This window comes from Penicilliopsis zonata (assembly GCF_001890105.1).
Source record: "Penicilliopsis zonata CBS 506.65 unplaced genomic scaffold ASPZOscaffold_1, whole genome shotgun sequence".
NCBI lineage: Eukaryota > Fungi > Ascomycota > Eurotiomycetes > Eurotiales > Aspergillaceae > Penicilliopsis > Penicilliopsis zonata.
Window position 1 is genome coordinate 250,386 of NW_019208911.1, and position 20,694 is coordinate 271,079.

The 20,694-nt window shown below is 53.3% G+C and overlaps 11 protein-coding genes across 11 annotated transcripts; 4 read left to right on the plus strand and 7 right to left on the minus strand.

Moving 5' to 3' along the window:
* The first annotated feature begins 124 nt into the window (after positions 1–124).
* Positions 125–1,704, plus strand: ASPZODRAFT_126397 (hypothetical protein). The gene has a single exon (XM_022721486.1). The coding sequence runs from the start codon at positions 534–536 to the stop codon at positions 1,566–1,568; it is 1,035 nt and encodes a 344-aa protein (XP_022585020.1). The 5' UTR covers positions 125–533; the 3' UTR covers positions 1,569–1,704.
* Positions 1,705–1,872: 168 nt separating this feature from the next.
* On the minus strand, positions 1,873–2,582 carry ASPZODRAFT_11376 (hypothetical protein; the record flags this gene model as incomplete). The annotated part of the gene is made up of 3 exons (XM_022721065.1): positions 1,873–2,046; positions 2,131–2,491; positions 2,551–2,582. The coding sequence occupies 3 exons, from the start codon at positions 2,580–2,582 to the stop codon at positions 1,873–1,875; spliced, it is 567 nt and encodes a 188-aa protein (XP_022585021.1).
* Positions 2,583–2,745: 163 nt separating this feature from the next.
* ASPZODRAFT_106152 (hypothetical protein) lies at positions 2,746–4,578 on the minus strand. Its single transcript, XM_022720928.1, has 6 exons — positions 4,368–4,578; positions 4,216–4,311; positions 3,953–4,158; positions 3,110–3,878; positions 2,866–3,049; positions 2,746–2,820 (listed from the first exon to the last, which is right to left on the minus strand). The coding sequence occupies exons 1-6, from the start codon at positions 4,411–4,413 to the stop codon at positions 2,769–2,771; spliced, it is 1,353 nt and encodes a 450-aa protein (XP_022585022.1). The 5' UTR covers positions 4,414–4,578; the 3' UTR covers positions 2,746–2,768.
* Positions 4,579–4,884: 306 nt separating this feature from the next.
* On the minus strand, positions 4,885–6,239 carry ASPZODRAFT_126401 (hypothetical protein). Its single transcript, XM_022721487.1, has 2 exons — positions 6,001–6,239; positions 4,885–5,939 (listed from the first exon to the last, which is right to left on the minus strand). Exons 1-2 carry the CDS (start codon positions 6,155–6,157, stop codon positions 5,269–5,271), a joined length of 828 nt encoding a protein of 275 aa, XP_022585023.1. The 5' UTR covers positions 6,158–6,239; the 3' UTR covers positions 4,885–5,268.
* Positions 6,240–6,545: 306 nt separating this feature from the next.
* Positions 6,546–7,146, minus strand: ASPZODRAFT_11379 (hypothetical protein; the record flags this gene model as incomplete). The annotated part of the gene is made up of 3 exons (XM_022721067.1): positions 6,546–6,836; positions 6,902–7,037; positions 7,112–7,146. The coding sequence occupies 3 exons, from the start codon at positions 7,144–7,146 to the stop codon at positions 6,546–6,548; spliced, it is 462 nt and encodes a 153-aa protein (XP_022585024.1).
* A 429-nt stretch (positions 7,147–7,575) lies between these two features.
* ASPZODRAFT_11380 (hypothetical protein) lies at positions 7,576–9,244 on the minus strand (the record flags this gene model as incomplete). The annotated part of the gene is made up of 4 exons (XM_022721069.1): positions 7,576–7,781; positions 7,835–8,840; positions 8,913–8,953; positions 9,019–9,244. 4 exons carry the CDS (start codon positions 9,242–9,244, stop codon positions 7,576–7,578), a joined length of 1,479 nt encoding a protein of 492 aa, XP_022585025.1.
* A 480-nt stretch (positions 9,245–9,724) lies between these two features.
* Positions 9,725–12,470, plus strand: ASPZODRAFT_155656 (hypothetical protein; the record flags this gene model as incomplete). Its single annotated transcript, XM_022726236.1, has 5 exons — positions 9,725–9,918; positions 9,976–10,091; positions 10,159–10,359; positions 10,513–11,886; positions 12,456–12,470. Exons 1-5 carry the CDS (start codon positions 9,822–9,824, stop codon positions 12,468–12,470), a joined length of 1,803 nt encoding a protein of 600 aa, XP_022585026.1. The 5' UTR covers positions 9,725–9,821.
* Positions 12,471–12,936: 466 nt separating this feature from the next.
* On the plus strand, positions 12,937–15,440 carry ASPZODRAFT_126405 (hypothetical protein). Its single transcript, XM_022721488.1, has 4 exons — positions 12,937–13,073; positions 13,139–14,139; positions 14,195–14,643; positions 14,707–15,440. Exons 1-4 carry the CDS (start codon positions 13,000–13,002, stop codon positions 15,340–15,342), a joined length of 2,160 nt encoding a protein of 719 aa, XP_022585027.1. The 5' UTR covers positions 12,937–12,999; the 3' UTR covers positions 15,343–15,440.
* A 60-nt stretch (positions 15,441–15,500) lies between these two features.
* ASPZODRAFT_197365 (hypothetical protein) lies at positions 15,501–17,192 on the minus strand. The gene is made up of 2 exons (XM_022727468.1): positions 16,738–17,192; positions 15,501–16,669 (listed from the first exon to the last, which is right to left on the minus strand). The coding sequence occupies exons 1-2, from the start codon at positions 16,937–16,939 to the stop codon at positions 15,660–15,662; spliced, it is 1,212 nt and encodes a 403-aa protein (XP_022585028.1). The 5' UTR covers positions 16,940–17,192; the 3' UTR covers positions 15,501–15,659.
* Positions 17,193–17,242: 50 nt separating this feature from the next.
* ASPZODRAFT_197404 (hypothetical protein) lies at positions 17,243–18,573 on the minus strand. Its single transcript, XM_022727470.1, has 3 exons — positions 18,407–18,573; positions 17,618–18,352; positions 17,243–17,534 (listed from the first exon to the last, which is right to left on the minus strand). Exons 2-3 carry the CDS (start codon positions 18,270–18,272, stop codon positions 17,446–17,448), a joined length of 744 nt encoding a protein of 247 aa, XP_022585029.1. The 5' UTR covers positions 18,273–18,352; positions 18,407–18,573; the 3' UTR covers positions 17,243–17,445.
* A 248-nt stretch (positions 18,574–18,821) lies between these two features.
* On the plus strand, positions 18,822–19,609 carry ASPZODRAFT_55995 (hypothetical protein; the record flags this gene model as incomplete). Its single annotated transcript, XM_022728580.1, has 3 exons — positions 18,822–18,985; positions 19,072–19,417; positions 19,532–19,609. The coding sequence occupies 3 exons, from the start codon at positions 18,822–18,824 to the stop codon at positions 19,607–19,609; spliced, it is 588 nt and encodes a 195-aa protein (XP_022585030.1).
* Positions 19,610–20,694: the final 1,085 nt, after the last annotated feature.

Genomic DNA, 20,694 nt, shown 5'->3' on the forward strand with positions numbered 1-20,694 from the left:
CACAACAAGTCGAACTTAGTCTCAAACAATGCGCAAGACAAGCAGGGTCCACACCAAATTTTCCTCAGTCGGTGAGGGAGTACAGAGAGAGTACTTATCTACGGAGTACTTCCTAGACAACTTGGAATGTATACTGTCAAGTTGTTGTCACCAGACTCCTCCCATGGCTCCCCCCCTCCATTCTGCTGCCCAAACCAGGCGTTGATCGCCCTGTCATTCTCTGCTTTTCCATCGTGCCAATAGAACGAGCATCTGCTGTGCAGTGTACTCGTCACCTAGTTGATCGTGGCAATCCTTGATACTACTGTTAGCCAGGAATAACCTGGAGAAATGAATAAGAGGCACTAGAAAAAAGACTCCTTCGTTTATGGCGCCCTGGCGCCCTTCACATGCCCCCCCCCAGACGATCACTTCACATGGGCCCAGTGATCACCACCCTTGCATCACCACCACAGCCTTCCTCGCCTTCTTCTCCTTTCTCACTTTGTTGTCCTCCCTCGCCAGGTCATGACGTTGTGGTCGTGGAGACTGGAATGTTGGACAGCTTGTCGAATACAAAGACCATCTACAACACCCTCACCGTGACTGAGCTTGCGCTGCGCAGCACTACCGATCCCACAGCCAAACCGTCGTCCGCTATCATGACTCCCCCCTCCCCTTCGATTCCTAGTGATGGCTCGCCGAGGCAGCTACGCAGTCGGCCGGCGTCCAGACGCAAACATGTCCCGTCTCGCGAGTCGTCCAGCTCGACCACCCGAAGCCGCCAGACCCCTCAGCAGACGCACCACCACCGCCGCGTGGCGACTGCCTCGTCGATTGTTTCGCCCGCACATGCACACTCCCATCGTCGAAGCGAGGGAGCTGTATCGCAGAAGCAGCGGCGGGAGGATTTGCTTGCCCTTCATCGGGAATCTTGCCGTCTGTTTCAAGAAGATTCTCATAAGATCACACCTACTACGATGAGCTCGCCTACGGGTGCCAAATTCCCCCGTGCTCCAAGTACTATCACCCACGACGAGGGCAGCCGCACTCCGTCCGAACTGGGGTCTCCGTCGTCGTCTCCTCTGCTGCGTGCTCAGCGGCTCCCGCCGCCCCCGTCTATAACTGAACAGTCGCCCGCCCTCGAGTATGACCATGCCTTCCTCCACCAGAATGATTCGGACTTGGATTCCATTCGCAGACGGCCCGATCCCCGCCAACAGTCCGTGGGGGAGACCCAGATCCCCTCCAAACAACAACCAACAGCCACCGTGATCGACTGGACTTCCCCATCCACCCGCAAGAGAGAGTATGAGAAGATCGACCGTGCCAGCCGCGGCGTGCGAGGGTTCTGGCGCCGTGTCGCTCCCAACTGGTGCCAGACCCAAGATGCCCGAACCCCCTTCTTCGAGCAAGACAAGGACGGCAGGGGCAATCACGAGGGCAGCGTGCGACGCTTCCGCATGGATATCCCCGACGAACCGGAGACAGAAAAGTCTCCCGTCAAGCTGGAAGTCAAGGTTGCCGCCACACCACGTTCAGCAGATCGAACAGACGACCGCAGAAAACGACGGTGGTTCTGCTTATAATTTCTTCCTAGCTGTGTCGACTACTAACTATCGACTCATCATTATCTACTAAAAAGTTTTGTCACGACGTCACGACTTCGACTCAATACATCCTTGTATGGAAGGACACTCAGCACAACTGGCGCATTGCTGCATATAACGATACCACCACCGTTTATTCCTACTTTCCTGTGTCTATTCTTCGACAGCTCAGATACCCTTGAGTTAGATTCCTAATATCAAACGAATATCATTAAAAAACATTGAACCATTGAACCATTGTTCTATTTTAAACTCCAACGCCGTAGCATAAAACAAAGGGTATCTACATCAAATCGAAATCGTCCATCTTATCCCGGTACCGCATGATCGTGCGCTTGATCTTGCTGGAATCCACCCAGGTCACAAAGTCCTCCATGTTGCGCGTCACCAAGAACGCAGGGTCGGTAACCACCTCTGTCCCGACGCGGACGTGTCCTTGCTCGATGAACGTGACGGCCTATAAATTAGCAAAAAAAAGACACACACACACACACACAAAAAGGCTAAAACCATAGTACTAAGGAAAGAAAGAGAGTAGTACCGCTTTGATGGTTTCCACCATCCCACTTCGAACCATCAACACGGCAAGTCTCCGTCTACAAAACGCCGAGACGGTGACTTCCCGCTCGACACGACTCAGACCAGCCCCCTGCTCGCGGTTCTGTTTCAGGATCCCCATCCGCCATAGTTTCTCAAGCACCTCGGCCTCGACTTTCTTGCGGAGCGGGTCCGAGTCCGGATCGAGAGCGGACAGCTTGTGAGCTAGCTGGCGGAGCGATCCCGCCAAAGCATTGTATTTCTTGTAGTCGACGTCGTTTTGTAGGTGGTACCGTTGTCGGATGGTGTGTTCGCGGTGCGAGCTGTCGGATTTGTACGAGTAGAAGTCTACTTTGCGGAGAAGTCTGGAAATGAGTATATACATACATATATATATATATCTTTTATAGGATACTGTACTTACTTCTTCTCGTGATGCTTCAGTTGACGGACCATTTTGGCAAATGTGATATATATTGATTGTCTTGGACAAACGCCGTTGATATAAAATTTAAGGAATGTGGCGGTGTGTTCTGCCGGCAGATAGTCACCGCGTCACGTGAAAGTTACAATTATGTAATCATTCGAATGCTATCCTTATACTTCACTATGCCACTATGGTTCAACTTCAACTTCAATACATCACAAAGTATACACGAACTCGTGGTTCTCCCGGTCCGTCAGATCCAACCATCTGAATGGTCAGCCGTGTTTGTTTAGACTCGGTTAAAGCACTTACTCTTGGTTCTCCAGCTTGACGTATTCTGGTCCTGCTCTAATGAGAGCCTTTCTGGCGTTCTCGCGTCTGTACCACCAAAAGACGAAAACCAGTATCATCAAGCATAAGCCCTGGCAGACGATGATGGTGATTTCGGCCGGGACGTACCGCGGGGCATCCTTTGGTCGGAAGGTTTGCGGACCTGCTCGTCAGAAGAAGAAGTCATGAGAAGAGAAAGGAAAAGAAAAGAAGAGAAAAGAAATACCGATGATGTTCCCAATACAATATCCGATCAGATAAAGCGCGGCAAAGGTCGTTTTCTTGGTGTACCCGGCGACATTGGATGAGATCAGCGACAGGAGGGCGACAAAGGCGGTTGCTGCTGCCTGGGTAAGATAGTATCCGAAGAGTCTGCCGATGTTGTTGGACAGCGGCAGGGCAACGATGAGGATCATGCCGAGCATGGCGCAGACCAGGCCGAAGGAGGCGAAGAGGATACGGTTCCCGAAGCGGTCGCCCAGGTAGCCGCTGGCCACGAGGGAGATGACCTCGACAGCACCGCCGGGGGCTGCGTAGAGCAGGCTCTGCTCGGAGGTGTAGCCGAAGCTGACGACGAGCTGGCTGAAGAAATTGGTGATCCCGCCGTTGGGGATGTCGCCGATCAACGCGAACAGGAAAAACGCCCAGGTCATCGGGTCCGTCAGCGCCTCGCGCACCTGGTACAGCTTGAAGTGCTTGTTGCCGATCCCCTGCTGGTTGACCTGCACGCGGGCAATGGCCAACAGGCGGTCCTCCTTCTTCAGCCAGCGCGCGTTCAGCTGGTTGTCCGGCACGATCCACAAGAAGATCACCCCGAGGCAGACCGTCAACAGGCCCGTGAACAGGAAGATAATCTTCCACGGCTCGACCAGGGAGCCGTGCTTCTGTGTCCCGACCGCGATCCCGTACGCGACAAGGCCGCCTAGTATCTGGCCCCATCCGTTGAAGCTGAACCAGATGCCGACGCGGCTGCCTTGTTCTTTCTTCGTGTACCACTTAATCATTAACAGAGTCAGCGATGTTCTATTTTCTATTTTCTATTTTTCTTTTCTTCTTTTTTCAAGCGTACCTGAGAAGTCAAAAGGGCAAACCCCGGCGTCACCGCCGCTTCAAATACTCCCAGCATGAATCGGATGGCAACCGCGCCGGAGAAGTTGTGCACTGCCGCGAAGCAGCTGAGAATGGTCCCCCAGATGATAATGCATGCCCCGGAATATTTCCCCAAGGGAAGTCGTTGCAGCAGGCGACTCGTGGGATACTCCCACGCCAGATAACCTTGCTCGTCAATTTCTCTCTCTCTTTCTCTCTCTCTCTCTCTTTGAGGTATCTTACCGAAGTAGAACAAACTGCTTAGCCACTGGTACTCGCTACCTTTGAGCTTGAGATCGGTTTCCAAGCCCATTATACTTGCATAGGACAAGGTTGTCTCTGTAGTATGTACATATCAGCTAGATGTCCATCGCTATAAATAATGAAGTGCCTACTATCCAAAAAGTTCATGCCATATACAAAACACATAATGGGCATCATATGTCTATCGATGATACGCAGCAAGCGCTTGTTAGTCTCCTCGTCGATCTCGATGAATTCCCCCTGCAGTGCGTTGAGGGCCTCATCGGCATCGTGGGCATGCTGTTCAAGTATAGGATCGACATGCTTGCTGGGGGGCGCTTCAGCGCTAGACAGGTTATTGTTCTTTTCATCTGCCATCTTTCTGTCACTGAGTTATCAATTCAAGGGATGAGGAGGTAGGAGGGGAAGAGAGGAAGAGAAGAAGGGGGGGGGGGATTATTTAATCCCTGGAGAGCCGGTTTATAGATAACTTCTAATTATCTTATCATACAACTTGGTATTCTATTATCTACTCATTATTCTATATCCTTGCTCTAAAGCGGAGAAGTGGTTACTAGGGAGGTTGTGATATCAACCAGCCCACCCATATAAAATGCATACCATACTATGTATATTGGAGTACCTAGATAAAATAGTATCTATAGTATTTATACAATCTGACTAGATAGTTTAATGATAACATTGTATGTCTATCTTGTATCTTGGAGGCTTTAGGTACTTGAAGAAAGCAGGGGAAGATTGATACCTATCTTCACAAGTTAGCCGATCACTAGCCCTGCTAAAAATGATAAGTTCTGGTATCTATCTGGGGTGATGTATACATGGATAGTTACTCTATCTATGTTCTTGGCTGCTGGTTTGGGTGATACAATGACAGGGATTCTATGAGACAATGAGGGGTAGAGGTGGAGTACTTTTATCAGATAGGACGGTACTAGATACTTACTAGATACTAGATACTAAGTACTAGGTATAGGTACTAGGTGGATACTCGATAGACAATCATAATCATAATTCATTGTTTTGAGGGAATCACTGGACACGAGCAAGGTACGCCTCCCACCCTTCACGCTGGTAGCGCTGGACGGCGTCCAGAGGGTCCGGGGCGGTGTAGATACCGCGACCGGCGATGATGAAGTCTGCACCGCGTGCAATGGCAGACTGCGGGGTCTGGTACTGCTGGCCCAGCTTGTCGCCCTTGGAGGAGAGATTGACGCCCGTGGTGAAGACGACAAAGTCCTCTTCGGGAGACGGGGAGGAGGCGCTGGAGTCGATCTCGGATAAGGCGCGCGTCGAGACAAACCCCACCACGAACTCCTTGTATTTGCGCGCGTAGTCGACCGAGGAGACCGTGTAGGGTCCCGTGGCGAGCGAGCCCTTGGAGGTCATCTCGGCGAGGATCAAGAGGCCACGGTCAGGCCCGTAGGTGAAGTCGCGGGCGGCAGCCGTCTGGGCCAGCGCCTCGACGATCCCTTCGCCGGGGAGCACGCTGCAGTTGATGATGTGTGCCCATTCGGAAATCCGCAGCGCACCCCCGTGGTACTGCTTCTGCACCGTGTTGCCGATGTCGATGAACTTGCGGTCCTCGAAGATGAGGAAGTTGTGCTTCACCGCCAGCGCTTGCAGGCCGGCGATGGTCTTTTCGCTAAAGTCCGACAGGATATCAATGTGTGTCTTGACCACAGCAACGTGAGGACCGAGTTCTTGATCAATTAGCCTCACTACTACGTCTACCCTCTCTATCCGTACCAGGGACTTACTTACGGTCACACAAGTCCAGCAGCTCCTGTGTGGTGGTCACGTCGGCCGAGATAGTCACATTGCTTTTCTTTGCCTCTGCCACCTGGAACAGCTTTCTGGCTAGAGCATTGGGGTGGTTGCTGGCACGGGCGCCGTATGTGAGGTGCGATTTGGAAGACATTTTTTTTTATGGAGGGGTAAATGGAGGGGCGAGGGGCACCCTGAGAATCTGTGACAATAGGAAGTCTGACTGGATTGACTCCCTCTAACAATTCAAAAATCAAATCCTGATGGAAATGAAAGAGAGCTCTAGATGATCTCTCGATAGAATACAATTGCGAACCCAATCTCACTGCAAAAGCTCAACTGTTGACGGTCGAGACATTTTGCGGGACACCATCAGCCTCGGACACCGCCACACCCCCCACCACAGTGGCGCGAGCTTATGGTTTATCTTAATAGGAAGCTCCCTAATAGCTATCTATATCTGACTCGTAGTTATGCAGTGGATTGGACTGGTTAATCGTGGAATAATACAAATACATTAGGTAGTCAGTACTTGGCACCTATCACAGCCAAGAAATCATGGGCTTCGCAACGCCAAAGAGAGTCAACCCCCAGAGTCCAGCTTGTGCGAACCAGAAGAAGCCACCAAGGTATCTCCCCCTGCCCTGCGGCTTGCCCGAGTACACGTATCCGTACAGGAAGAGCGATCTCAAGACGAGCCAGGCAAAACCCAGTCCAGCCGCCAGATTGGGGTACTTGAGGCCCGCGACGAGGGTGAAGAGCATCGTCTGGGGTGCGTTCTCGAGGAAGTTGGCGTGGGCGCGCTGGGCGCAGTTAAATTGCTCTGCTTTAGCCTGGGGGATTGGTTAGACCGAGACAATATAACATCCTGTTTTAAATACTCAAGCGAATATCTCACATTGCTGTTGCATTGCTCCACGGTCGCATACGAGTGCGGGTACGGGACCTTGGCGGGTTTGCGCAGGCTTCCAGTGATGCTGCCGTGGATGAATCCAAGGACAGGAATCGCTCCTAGAGCAACTGCAATGACGGATCTTCATGCAGTTCATTAGCTTGTTGTTGGGGGGAAACGGAGAAGTGTGCCTGAAGGTGTAAGAGCATTCATTACCCGTAGTTTTCCGGGAAGACGACGTTGCCAATCATTTTGATAACTGAACTAGCCTATCCAAATGGTCTGCTATTGCGTGTTTAGAGGGATGGGATGGCGAGCTTTGGAGCCTTTTGTACTGATAGCAGTGGTTTAGGCAACGTATAGGGGAACAATTCCACGTCAAATGCTGGCCAAAAGGGGTTTAGCGAGAATGACGGCGTGATTAGAAGCCGATTCCGAAGAAAGACAGAAACGGAGGGAATACGGAATACTTTCATTCCGAGGAGCGATTGCTCATCAGGGAGCAAGGGTATGCCGATCCGGAATAAATTGAGATATTTAATAATGTCTACGGTAAGGGAGTGGTGGATACAAGTTATTTGTATTAGCAAGAGATGCGAATATAGAGGTTAAACACCGTATATGCCAGATGTCTAGAGATCTAAACGGAGATGAGGTGTAGGTATAGAAGAGGTTCGGGATTAGACGCCAGCCTTGCTAACGCTGCCGTACTTGGCTTGCCATGCGAAAAAGTACAGCAATGCCCCGAGAGGCTGGCCGACAAGGCAGAAGCTCACCCAGAAGATGGAGTTTCCCAGGACCTTGCCCAGCGGGTCGTTCATCTTCTCCAACGGTGCGGTCACCATAATCAAGGGAAGTTGAAGCAACATTCCGGCAAATGCGACGCCTAACAAAAGTTAGATTGTGACAGCAATGAATGGTGGAGAGAGAGAGAGATACCGATGAGATTGTGAGTCGGAATCCCCACGAGCATTTCGTGCAGGATGGCAGAGAGGAGAAAGACCATCGTGCTCGCAGCAAAGGGACTCCACCCCCGGCCTACCAGCGGCGAGAAGACATGTCGCTTCATAAAGGTGTATACTGGTTTGTTCCAAGTGCGCCAGTATACGCCGACGCTGGAGCTGTTCCACCAATCCGTGTAAAATTCCCGATCGCCGAAACGCATGATCTCGGCGAGGGCGTTGAGGAAGGACTGGAACAGAGCGAAGAAGCCCGCGAGCCAGATGACAAGGGAGATGGTCGACAACTTCATCACACGCTCCAGAATGGAGGGGACGTCCATGATGGCGATCTTCTCGATGGAGTTTTTGAGCACGGGTGCAGCATACTGTGCCGAGAGCAGCCAGATGAAGACCGAGATGCCGACCACTTCTGCCACCCGTTTCGCCACAAAGGACCAGCGGATGCGATTGCTGCGCGGATAGACCGGCTGGTAGACCAGCGTGGGCGCGAACCAAAAGTAGATCAGGTTATCCAGGGTGATGTTTCGGGGATACGGACAGGATGAGTAGATCTCCGGCAGCGCCGAATCTTCGGACGGGTTGAGCATCGCATGGCGCAGGTCGCGGTTCGTGAATGCGTACGAGCAGTTCTTGAGCCAGACGATGATCGCATGCAGCTCGCAGACCGTCCCGATGCCCGGATGGTGGATGTAAAAGTACACGACAAAACTGGTGACTGCTAGACACAGCGTCACGTTGATCGTATGCGAAATGGCCGTGTACCGCCAGGTGGACTCGTACACACGGTGCTTGCGTTCGTTGTGCTCCTCCTCGGTCTTTTTCTTCTTCTCCCACCCCACCACTCGTTTCGCACTCTCCGCAGCTGCTACCTCGATCAGGAAGGCGACAAACAGGTGGCAGGGCACGAGGGCAAATAAGATCAGGCTGCGGATGATATCCTGCTTCCGGTAGTCGTGGCATTTGATGCAGATGAGCACGCCGTACTGTTTGAACCATCGGTCAGCACTGCAGTAATACAACACAACCGTTCGGATCTTTGAACCTCCCCCCCTTACCTTCATGAAGTTTTCAATTATCAACCGAAGGTTCATCACCACTGTCATCTCTGTTAGTAGGTACTTCTACAGTCAGTATACCCCCCCGGTGGCGATTCCTACCCACCCAGGACTATCACCATGAGGTTGCGGAACCCCAGGAAGCTCGGTGTGGCCTCCGAATCCCTACTCAGACTCGAATGACGCACTTGGGCGTGGTACGCAGCAACATGCCGATACTTGCTCCTGCGCATCGGCCGTGACGCTGTCCGAGCTGTTCCATTTGGACGCCTCGAGGGTAGCGGGGGAATCTCCTCGCCTGTACTCACTGCCGATTGGCAGGTAGACGCCATTATTCTGAGCCTCGTTCACGAGAAAAACAACCGTGTTTTGTGTGATCTAGCAGTAAATTCCAGGAGCCTAGGTACTTTGGGTATATAGGGAGGGATATCACAACGTGTTAGTGTGGCATGTGACGAAAACGTCACCTCAGCTTCTTCACGGCGAGCAGGACCAGACAATTATCATCGGCTCAGACGGGGTTGACTCGCCATTCCACGCCAGCATGGCAGCAGTAGCTTCTCGAGATAAGCCGGCCAGGGGAGGAGAGAAGCGCAGGCATGGCGGGGGTCAGACAATCGCCCTTGGGTCCTCCCATTCCTAGTGTTTTGGCAGCCCTGGCAGATTGCAAGGACAAACCTGAAAGTTTTGGCTGGAGCTGCCCACGGGCCAATGACCGCCGGGCCGTCACGGGCCCCGACCGCGGCCACAGAGAGAGAGAGAGAGCCAGGCAGGGCCCACGACCAGGACGCTGTGCCTGACACGCCAGAATAATAGCAATCCAGGTTCTGCTGTTGAGCTTCGGACGATTCCGTGATCTGGAGCTGCTCCCCCTGGCAAGCTCGCTGGCAACGAGAGAGCGGGCGCGCGATGGCGCTCTACGACGAGGCCGGTGGTGACGCCCAGTACCTGGGACGGGCGAACAAGTCCTACGAGGGAGGAGGCACGGCGGGACCGCGACGGGCTAGTATGTATACTCTATTTGCAGATGGACGGTAATGGGACACGGCTTACGAGGTTGTAGGGCTGGTGACTGATTATGGCTCGTCGCTGGTGCAGTGGATGCGCACCCGTCGACCGCGGTACCAGGGAGGACATCGGATGGAGGCTGAGCGGCCGAGTGCAAGCTATGTGGTTGATGTGAGTGTTTTTTCTTTTTTCTTTGGGTGAGCAATATGGGAAAAACTGACGCTGTTTTCTTGGTTAGATGGTTCCTCCCCTGGCGAGGGTGCACTCGCCGGCAGACACGATTCCTGTCCGCCATCTTCACCAGTCGATCGGAAAGAGCAAAAAGCCCATTACGGTGGTGCGATGGACGCCAGAAGGCAGACGGCTCCTGACGGGGGGGCACACGGGTGAATTCATGCTGTGGAACGGAACGGCGTTCAATTTTGAAACCGTGATGGATGTGGGTGTTCCTTGGAGAGAGAATCTCCGTGAAGCAGAACCGGAGCTGATACGTTTCCACCTGGATTAGGCACACTACGATCAATTGCAGGCGGGCGTCACGTCGCTGGAATGGTCTCACAGCCACGACTGGTTGATCTCGGGCGGACAAAAGGGCGACATCAAGTACTGGCGGCCGAACTTCAACAACGTCGAAACGATCGATGATGCACACCATGATGCGGTCCGAGACCTCGCCTGGTCACCAAGTGACACCAAGTTTCTCTCTGCGTCAGACGACACGACGCTAAAGATCTTCGATTTCACCTCTCGAACCTGCGACACTACCTTGGCGGGCCACAACTGGGACGTCAAATCCTGCGACTGGCACCCGACCAAGGGGCTTCTGGTTTCCGGGTCGAAAGACCATCAGGTCAAGTTTTGGGACCCCCGCACATCCCGTTGCTTAACGACGCTACACAGTCACAAGAACACTGTGACCACGACCAAGTTTTCGCGAGTGAACAACAATCTCCTGGCAACCTCATCGCGCGACCAGACGGCGCGGGTCTTTGACCTTCGCATGATGCGCGATATCTGCATTCTGCGCGGCCACGAGAAACCCGTCTCTTCTCTGACCTGGCATCCCATCCACTCGTCTCTCATCTCAACCGGGAGCGAGGACGGCTCGCTCTACCACTATCTGCTGGACGAGCCCAATCTACCTGCCGGCCAGAATCCCACCATCGCCCCCTACGACAGCCCAGATCCCGCCAATACCCCCGCGCAGGTGATCTATCCGGCCCACCGCATCCAGTACGCCCACGGCGCAACCATTTGGTCCCTGGACTGGCACCCGCTCGGCCACATCCTTGCCTCGGGCTCCAAGGACAATTTCACCCGGTTCTGGTCCCGCGCGAGGCCCGGAGAGTCTACATACTTGAAGGACAGGTTCCATATCGGAGAAGAGGCTGCAGAGGCGCAGGGGACATGGAATCGCGGCTTTGGCAGACGTCAAATGAAGGAAGAGGAGGAACAGGAATTACAGGACGAAGCAGAAGGCCTCGTGGATCAAAGACGCCCAGACGCTATTTCTTCATTACCAGGCATCCAGATCGCTCCTCCGGGCAGAGCCCTCCAGCCGGACGGCCTGGGAGCCCCAGGGCTGCTGCCAGGAATCGGGGGTGCGCAACCCCCTCCACCCCCTCCACCCTCTGGGATCTCGGCATCTACGCCACATATGGACCCTGGCCGTCTGGCCGCGATCATGTCTAGCCAAGGTCCACCTCCCCCACTCCCGCCTTCGTCGACGAACAGCTTCCCAGGACCTAGTCTGCCTGGGTTCCCTCTCCTTCCTGGCATGACAGGAGGCGCACCGCTCAACCTGGATCTGGCAGAACTGCAGAAACACCTAGCTTCCCAGGGGATATCGCTACCGCAACATTTTCCTCCCCCGAACTTCGCGCCCAACGGAGGCGTCCCGCAACAACAGCCCGTGATGGGTGGAATCCCTGGTTTGCAAGGCAACATTCCCTTTAGCAATGGCAGCGTTGAAGCCGACTATCGGAGAATAGATGACAGTGCAAGAGAAGACCCGCGCAGGGGAAATTGGCGTAATGGGAGATAATCACAGTGTTAGGCTCATCATCAGGTAACGGCCATGTTGACGGCTATGATCAAGTGTTTAGGGCATATGTTTGCGTGTATCATAATGCGGTGTTGATAGACTGTTTTGCGGTTTGATCGGGCCATCTAAAAAAAAAATGACAATGAGATACCGATGGTGAGATATCGGATAGAACTTCCCACCTTCAGCCGGTTCGTCAAATTTTTGGTATTATCGAGGCAGTGCTTTCTATAAGAGAATGGAAGACTCGATTCGTGTATTTTCATAGCCCGCCTTGCATCGGAAAGGTCGACACAACCAGCACCATGACATTGACACCCGCCCAGACCATGGGCAGCCAGGTGGACATGCGGAAGTTGCCAGCTTCATAAACCGACCCGAGCCTAGGCCGATTAGTTGGATGCGTGTATAGATAGAGTGCAATTTCCGTGAACTCACAGCAGACCGACAATACTCCCAGCGAACAGTGCTTCCAGCGCTCCGATAGCCAGGTATATGAGCGGTAGAGCCCAGACCAGCCGCCAGCTCCGAGCCTGCATCACCAGCGCACACACTGCCACTAGGGCATGCGCTGCGCCATAGAAAATAAATGTCCAGTACAGCGTGAACCGCCATATGTCCTTTGTGTAGTAGAGATAGGATGCTTCCTCGATATTGGTGATATACAACGAAGGGAACGCTGGCACCGTGTAATCGATCGGCACGCGGTTTCCCGCCATCTGAGCTTCGCGTCTTTACCCAAGACAACCAATTCTCCTCGAGGATGGTTGGATCGGCTCGGACCTCAAATCATTTGGCTGGATAGTCAGTATTCTTTGACAGTAAGTGATAGTAATAGCAATAGTGCTGGGGTGGTTGTTGGGGGATTGATGGGAAGCTTGTTTGCACAGTTTGCACAGTTTGTACTGTACCTGCACGGCCCCGTGACTGGGCCTCGGCTGGGAGATCCGCGGACGACGCTTGAGTAATATACTCAGTAAACATAAACCACCACCATCTTTCAAACAAAGTGATCTGGGACGAGTTGGGTGGATTATGGCAACTGAGCGCTCCCTGGCAGCTCTTCTGCGGTCGCTGCATGCGACGGCTGAGCCCTATGATGCCTTTGCGTGAGATGAGCCCCGATCATTCCATGTGATAAGCTCTCTGGAGACACTGACGCCTGCTTGCCTAGTCTCCTACCCACGGCCACCAGCCTCCTGTCCGCGCTTACGAATCCGTTGAATATCACCTTACTGGCGTCGCAATTGCTTTTTGCGCCTGCGATCTGGGATCATGATGTGGATCTACAGACGTGTCGGCGGATAATCAGCGTGTTCAACACGGCTGCCTACGCTGTGATGCAGAACGACGGGGTGGAAGAGCCGTTCATACTACACGGAAGACAGAAGAAGATCGAGCGAGAAGGGTGGGTAAAGGCCGTGGTCAACGGGGCGGATGGGAAGTCGCCGCGCTGGAGACATCTGCTGCTCATTGGCGGGATCCTGATCGGATTTGAAGGACAGAACAGACAAGGCCTTCCATCCAATATCCAGAGCAAGCTGGAGTCGGCTCTGGTGACGGCCGCCCAGATGGCGCTCGATGAAATTGACCCTGCTAGCCCTGGGATCGAAGGATACTGCGTCACTATGGTTCTGAACTACACATTTGGCCTCCTATCGGACTTGGAGAGGACGAGGCTGGACTACGACCGGCTCCTTCCGATATTGGTGCAGGCAGCCTTCTCTTCGTCCGAGGGTCTGGAAGGGGGATATTTTCTGGGTGCGATTGATAACGATATCGTCGAAGCGCCGGGGAAGAAGTTCCAGTGGCCTGCTGAGTCGCCCACGTATGCTCGCGTCACTGCAATGTCTTCGAGTCCCCTCGTTTCCTCGCTGGGACCATTGTCACGACTCATCGCTCACGCGCTGGAAAGTGTCCATAATTCCCGACTGATCTCGCAGACAGTGGACTCGGTTGCTGACTTTGTTCGCACGTTGATGGTTCAATGGCGCCTGAACAAACTGTCTGAGGTGGATGTTTCTGAGGAGATCGAGTTCCTGGACGTGGAGTCAATCCAGACCACCTTGCCGGTATTGTGGAAAATGCTTCGTAACAGCCTTTATTCGATTGTTATTCTCCTTCGGGCCGTACTGGGGAGGGTGATCAATGATCACATGTTGGCTTCTGACGCAGGTGAGTTATCACAAGCTACTTGCTCCGTGCTGCGACTGACTCTTATTCTCACAAGTTGCTCCCTATCTTTGCATGCAGACCCTACACATTCTTCGGGGTGTCCATTTTATCTCATCGCGCGTTGCACAAAACGCATCGTCTCAGCACCTGTTTGTGACTCTTGCTGCGGTGGATATCCTCTCCCAGTACCCAGACCTTGCGGAGAACCTGCTCCGGAGCATCAAACCGAGCGAAATGGGCCAGATTCCGGGACATCCACTGGAGAGGTGTCTCGATTCCTTCTTCCTCAATACTGCAGAGCACTTTACACCTGTGCTCTCCGAGGTAGCGAATGAGGAGCTGTTGATATCTGCTGCGACCCCTTATCTCGCCGCGGGGGGGCACCCTCACCTGCTGGAGATCTTCGAAGCTGCGCATAGCGTCGTCCTCTCTGTATTCGCCACTCCCCAGAACGCCGATATTACCGCGAAACATCTTCCATTCTACGTGGAAACTCTTTTCACAGTATGTTTCGTTTATTCTGGTTTACTCGTATTCGATGGATGTGTTGTCTAACACCATCTGCAGGTCTTCCCCCACAATCTCTCTGCGCGGCAGTTTCGCCTGGCCTTCAAAACCGTCATGCAAGTCACGGCCCCTCCCTCCCCTCTGGCCAACAACCAGCCTCTCCTCCCCTCCATCCTGCTCGAGACGCTGCACGAGCGCGCCCGCAGTGCTTCGACCTCCCTCCTGCCACCATCGCCCAACGCAGCCGCACAGACCCAGGTGCAGGCCTCCTCCTCCCCCTCCTCCTCTTTATCTTCAGACCCAACGACGATAGCTGCCTTAACCGAGCAGGCCGTCCTTGTGCTCGCCCTGATCGACTCTCTGTGCTTCCTTCGTGTCCCCGATCTACAAGAGTGGCTTCCTCTCGCCGCCCAATTGATCCATCTCATCCCCACAGCTGCTGACTCCGGGACCGTCCCAGACATGCGAGCCCTCTGTATCGATCGCTTCTGGGAGGGCCTTAGCGGCGGCGAGATGGACGTCGAACGCGCCCACTTCTGCGTGACCTGGTGGTGCACGGGCGGCGGGCGGGAGCTCCTCCTCTACGGTCCGTCAGATCCGGATCATCTACAGCCTGGACTGGGCCATGCTGATCCTGACCCTGATGGTTTGTATATGACTGGTGCGGTGGACCCCGCTCCCGAAACTAAACTGTGATGATAATCATCCCACTTATGATACCAGTATAACCGGCATACTACATAATTATGTATATATTACCAAGCTTTCTAGTTGAAATTTACTTTACAGTGGAAAAGTAATGATTATTGGTAGATTTTCTGATTTTTATATTTGATCTATATTATGGTTGGTATGAATCGAACACCTCACAATGCCGACCGCCGTAGAAATGCCCCGTGCGCCGTCTTTGAATGATGGATGTGCCTTGGTGAAGGAGTAATTGTTGAATGTACAGAGAAGAAGCGAAGAGGTATCTCCAGAGAAATAAGAAACCATGAAATGCCGAGAGGGTATCAAAACGTTGAGGTGCGCGAATGCGAATGCGCTCGTAACTCCTGTTCCGGGAGCTCGGAGGCGCCGCCAAACCCGCCGACGAGCCTCCAGAGCCACGACTTGGCCTTGTATGTCGGGCTGCTAGGCCGGGAGTTGTGGTGCTGTGCGTCTCCGTCGTGGCTTGATATGGAGGAGGGTTGAGAGCCCAGGGAGGACGGGGAGAAGTCGGTATCACTGTCGCCATCGACACTAGACAGCTCGCGCCGGAGGATGAATTGAGCGCGGGCGATGTAGGCAGACGGCGAGTCCAACTCGCCTTTTCCCTGGATGAGCAGGTGCTGCTGTCCACAGTCGTCTTCGCTGTCTTGTCGGTACTGGTTGAAGAGCGGGAAGGATTCGTATCCCTCGCTGAGGGATCGATGGGTCCGAGGGATCTGCAGGAGCGATTCTTGCTTCTCCTCGAACGAGCCAAACGAGAAGTAGAGGTTGTCGTCCATCTCTAGTCCTCGGGAGGATGTAGATGCATGCCGTGAAGATTGTCGCTTCTTGCGTTTGTTGTTATTATTATTGTTGTTGTTGCTGCTGCTGGTACTGCTGCTTCTGCTGAGGCTTTTATCGTTGTCTGAATCGGCATCCCAGATGGATAGCGTTCTCTCCGCCGGGTGGCCGCCAAGGCCCTGTGAGGCTGGCTTGATGAGTCTCTGGGAACCGGCCTCCCATCGTGAGCCGCTATTATTCAGAGCCCTCAGGTGGACGGGGCATGGGTACGGATCCAAGAAATCTGGAAAGGCCGTGTACGAGTGTGGACAGCGACCAAGGGCCTCGGGTGTGAAGTGAGGTGCCGTATAGGTGGTATAGCGGCTGCACCCGCCGGGGGCCTCCCGTGGAGGTCGAACAGGGAAGTGCCGACAGATGTAGACGTGGTCCGTCACGCAGCCACAGGGCTTGTGGACGTGAGTTCGACTGCGACACATAGCGACGTTGATGGCGTAAGCAGTCAATTGTGGAGTCGCGGTGTAGGCCACCAGTAGTGGATTGGGAGGGAGGGGGTGAAGGTGAGTTTAGGTGCCAACACCAGCCAAAATTCCTGTTAGGTGCCAGTGGTCTCAACGATAAATAAGTATCGACGACGAGAAGTTAGATCATATGTCGCTGACAATGCGTTGGCTAGGCTCATCTCCAAATTGATTGGAGGGAAATCGGTCAAGATGACAAGCGGAGGGAGCCGGGACTGAAGGGCGAGGAAGGGCGAGCGGAAGGGTTGATGGAGAGAGAGGAAGAGACGGCAAGCAGGATACATAACATAAACATTACCCAGGAGCCAGGAACCAGCAGGAGGGGGCTTATTTGGCCGCGACTGGCAGCAACACGCACACAAAACGGTGCCCAACAGTGAATCATCAACAAAATGAGGCTGGCGGTGTGGCTCTGGGCGTCTGGCCGGTCGGCCCACCACGCATTATTGCAGGCGCGGGGAAAGACCAGTGAAGCAGGGCCCAGACCGCAAGTATTACAGCAGCAGAAGAGTGTGCGGTGGCAGGGAATAAACGGTCAAACGGAGCCAAACCTGTTGTTGCTTGCTCGCCAATGCCCTGGTCTATCCCTGGCTCACCCGTGACACCATGATGACGGGGGACCACAGGAGGCCTTGTCTAACCAAAGAGAATACACGAAAATAAGGCACGGGAATAGGGAGCGAAAATAAAAATAAGATGCATGGTATTTGTCTCTGACAAGGCCGAATCGCCCCGAGGCGAAGATATGTAGTACACCGCCGCTGAGTAACTAGTTGTCTAGTTTCGTTCGTCAGATAATCCCAGGGATACCCACCCAGGTGTGTTGTTTGTAATTGCGGTATTCGTCTCCGAAGAAAAGAACCAGGAATCTTTCTTCCCCTAGATAATACGAGCGAATTTTCAGAATAAGGGGGGGTTTTTTTAATAGGCTGGTAGGACCGACAGAGAAAAAAAAAACTTACGTTCGATTCGACTGTGGAAGAACCTCCACAGAACGACGGCATACACCGCAAAACAGACGACGTTCCCCAAGACCAGTTGCGTTCCTAGCCCCCACCAGAAAAACCCGAAGTAACTGGGATGGCGGAACAGACGGTAGACCCCGCTGGTCACCAATCTATGCCCTTCCTTATGCTCGACCTGGACCGTGTGGTTGAAGTTACTGCCGGCCTGTGCCATCGCTACTGTTCTAACCATTTGGCCGAGCACCATGAGGACCACCCCGACCACAACATGCACCTTGACGCCATAGACGGGTGCGGTCCACGTGGTGTAGCTATCCGGAAACAGACAAGAAGCCACGATACATTCCACCACGGCCGAGGTGTGCGCGGCGTTGTAGGCCCAGCCGTTCGAGGTAAGCAGGAAGGCAGACACCGAGGCATATCTCGTGTTGTATCGAGCTGTCACGTAGTATTCGAGAAAATGGAAGAGACTCAGCGAGGCGAGGAAGAATGGCACTCGCCACAGCGATGTGAAGGGGCACACCACGATTGTAAGACACACAGACACCCCGAGGGTGACACCAATGACGAACGCTCTCAATGAGATGCCTGCAAGGGATTTCTCCCCCCCAGGGTACGTTGACATATCCATCACGGGGGGTTGTGGGCTCATCGCCGGCCGTGCTGGACGCCAACCAGGCTGCCCATCGGAGCCGTCCTCGATCGGCCACAGGGTATCGGCTGTGCTCGAATCATGAAGAGCGGCGAATGCCGCTGCGTCGGTAGCCATTTTTTTTCTTGTTTCTTCTTGTTCTAGACTTTCCACAGTATGGGACGACGAGAAACTGCTGCCGCTGGTGGGAGGGTACTCTGTATCGAGGAAAGGGATGACGGCCGATGACGCTGCTGGGACGGCGAGAGAGCGTGGACGATCAAGCAAATAAAACGAACGAACGGAGCAGAAAAGCTCTCATGACGGCTTTCTATTCTCTTTTCTTCCCTCTGCTATCCAGACGCAGAGGAACAATAGTGGGCGGAGTCCAAGAATAGAAAGAATAATATGATGTCTCCTCCTATTGTTTTGGCGCTAGCTGCGGAACAGAACCAGACAAAGAACAGAGAACATCCGACCATCCAACCATCCAACCACCCATCATATCACATATCAAAGACTGGAGTCACCGAGAGTTTCTTTGATTAACTGCTAGGCAACTTCTTAACCATGGCAGCGCCGACCGAAAAGGAGAAAATGCTTCGAGGGGAGCTGTACCGCGCCTTTACCCCTGAGCTGACCGCAGCCCGACGCCGGTGCCAACGCGCGACCCATCGGTACAACAACGCAGGCGAGGAAGTCTCGCGTCGACGCCTGGTGGAGCTGTGGAGAGAGTGAGTCTTCAAAAGAACCAGATTGTACCCGCAAAAAAAAAAGAAAAAGAAAAAGAGAACAGCAATACAGTGGTTTACTGGATAAGCATCGTTGAGGACCCGACCCCGCTGCCGCCCCAGCTCGATGACCCCGCGCAGGACGAGGCCCTATTCGAGCGAGAGCCGTGGATCGAACCGCCCATTCGGATGGACTACGGGTTCAATGTGAAGGTGGGCGAGGGCTCGTTCATCAACTACAACTGTTCTATCGTCGATACGTGTCTGGTGACGATCGGCGCGCGGACGATAATGGGCCCCAACGTCAGTATGTATAGCGGCAGGCACCCGCTGGATCCGGCAGTGCGGAACGGTCTGGAAGGGCCAGAGACAGGCCAGGAGATCCATATCGGCGAGGACTGCTGGATTGCTGGCAATGTCACAATCCTACAGGGCGTCACTATCGGCAGGGGTGCGACAATTGGCGCTGGTAGTGTTGTGACAAAGGTGCGTGTAGAGCTTTGGTTTTTCTATCCGTGGCTATGGCTTGCTGATTGTGCATTTCTGCAGGATGTTCCTGCTTTCCATTTGGCTTTTGGCAATCCAGCCCGAGTCATCCGCAAGATCGAAACGACCATGACAGAGTGATAGGGGTAGTTACAGTAATAATGGTTCTTCCTCTGCCACTGACAGTATACAGCTATTCACCGATAGACTCTAACAGCGATGTCAGCCACTATCAATATAAAATATAGAGAAACAGACTTACAATGTTTTCAACATGAGATGAGCATAAACGGTATTCTATTATCCCTTGCGTTTTCAAGGAGAGAATTGACGTTGTACATCCAAAGAAGTCTCTCCCTAACTGGCTGGTCTATTGGAAAGTAAAACGAGGACTTGATAGAGACTTAGAAATCATTGTTATTCATCATGCTACTGCTCAGGCTTCTCTGTTCACTCCTCCAACAACCCCTGCCGATGATCGACGTACATGTCGCTCGCAGCGCCACTCACCAACCCTTGCAGCCAGAACAAGTTCTTATAACCAGGAGGCGGTATGGGGGACTTCAACTCCACTATCTGCGTACCTGAAGACCTTGACAGCTTTCAAACCGCATAGTCGGTTCTATTGATAGACCCAACGGCTCAGCCCTGTGAAGGTTCCTGCTTATTCTGCATCTAAATAAACATGCAGAGTCGGTGCGAAGCAATCAAAGACCAGATGTCGTACCTGTTGGTAAGTGCCCAGTTCAAATAAATATACGCATGATACCATCTAGGCCTGCTAGTTGTTAAATAAACAGAGCCCGCCATATCAAGTGCGATGAGAGCCCCCTTAGCGGTCCGGTCCCTTGCGCTGCCCAACAAGCGCAGTGCCTCGCACAGAACCCGCGGTTGAAAGAAGTCCCTCTCATCTGCTGTCTGCATTTCGTGATCCTGGATTTGTCCACCTGCAGAGCGGGGGTGCGGATTTTGCAGGCAGCTTGTGGCAGACACAGCGTCCTCGTGTCTGTCGTCCGCGCAGATCGAGCAGTCCTTCCAGAGCGTTTTGGAAGCCCAGAAGCTTTTTGATTGGTTGCTCTCTTGCTTTCTCTCGACGAAGGTTATGAAGACTGACTGATCTGGTCGCGAAGATGACTATGACCCTGTTCTATCAATTTCCCTGAAATAAAAAAGTAAAGAAAAAGAATAAGAATAAGAATAAGTTAGAAAAATCCCAAAAATAAATC

Bases quoted from the DNA above. Each gene is read 5' to 3' on its own strand.
- ASPZODRAFT_106152 (XM_022720928.1), bottom strand. From the start codon at position 4,413: ATGATGCCCATTATGTGTTTTGTATATGGCATGAACTTTTTGGATA. The intron at 3,050-3,109 runs GTATTTCTTTTC...TCTTCTGACGAG, and splicing joins TTGTATTGGGAACATCATCG to CAGGTCCGCAAACCTTCCGA. The intron at 2,821-2,865 runs GTAAGTGCTTTA...CTGACCATTCAG, and splicing joins GTCAAGCTGGAGAACCAAGA to ATGGTTGGATCTGACGGACC.
- ASPZODRAFT_197365 (XM_022727468.1), bottom strand. From the start codon at position 16,939: ATGTATCCTGCTTGCCGTCTCTTCCTCTCTCTCCATCAACCCTTCCGC. The intron at 16,670-16,737 runs GCACCTAACAGG...CTCCCAATCCAC, and splicing joins ATTTATCGTTGAGACCACTG to TACTGGTGGCCTACACCGCG.
- ASPZODRAFT_126401 (XM_022721487.1), bottom strand. From the start codon at position 6,157: ATGTCTTCCAAATCGCACCTCACATACGGCGCCCGTGCCAGCAACCAC. The intron at 5,940-6,000 runs GTAAGTAAGTCC...TAATTGATCAAG, and splicing joins GCTGCTGGACTTGTGTGACC to AACTCGGTCCTCACGTTGCT.
- ASPZODRAFT_197404 (XM_022727470.1), bottom strand. From the start codon at position 18,272: ATGAGCCCACAACCCCCCGTGATGGATATGTCAACGTACCCTGGGGGG. The intron at 17,535-17,617 runs GTAAGTTTTTTT...CGTATTATCTAG, and splicing joins CTTCCACAGTCGAATCGAAC to GGGAAGAAAGATTCCTGGTT.
- ASPZODRAFT_126397 (XM_022721486.1), top strand. From the start codon at position 534: ATGTTGGACAGCTTGTCGAATACAAAGACCATCTACAACACCCTCACC.
- ASPZODRAFT_126405 (XM_022721488.1), top strand. From the start codon at position 13,000: ATGGCAACTGAGCGCTCCCTGGCAGCTCTTCTGCGGTCGCTGCATGCG. The intron at 13,074-13,138 runs GTGAGATGAGCC...CTGCTTGCCTAG, and splicing joins GAGCCCTATGATGCCTTTGC to TCTCCTACCCACGGCCACCA. The intron at 14,140-14,194 runs GTGAGTTATCAC...TATTCTCACAAG, and splicing joins CATGTTGGCTTCTGACGCAG to TTGCTCCCTATCTTTGCATG.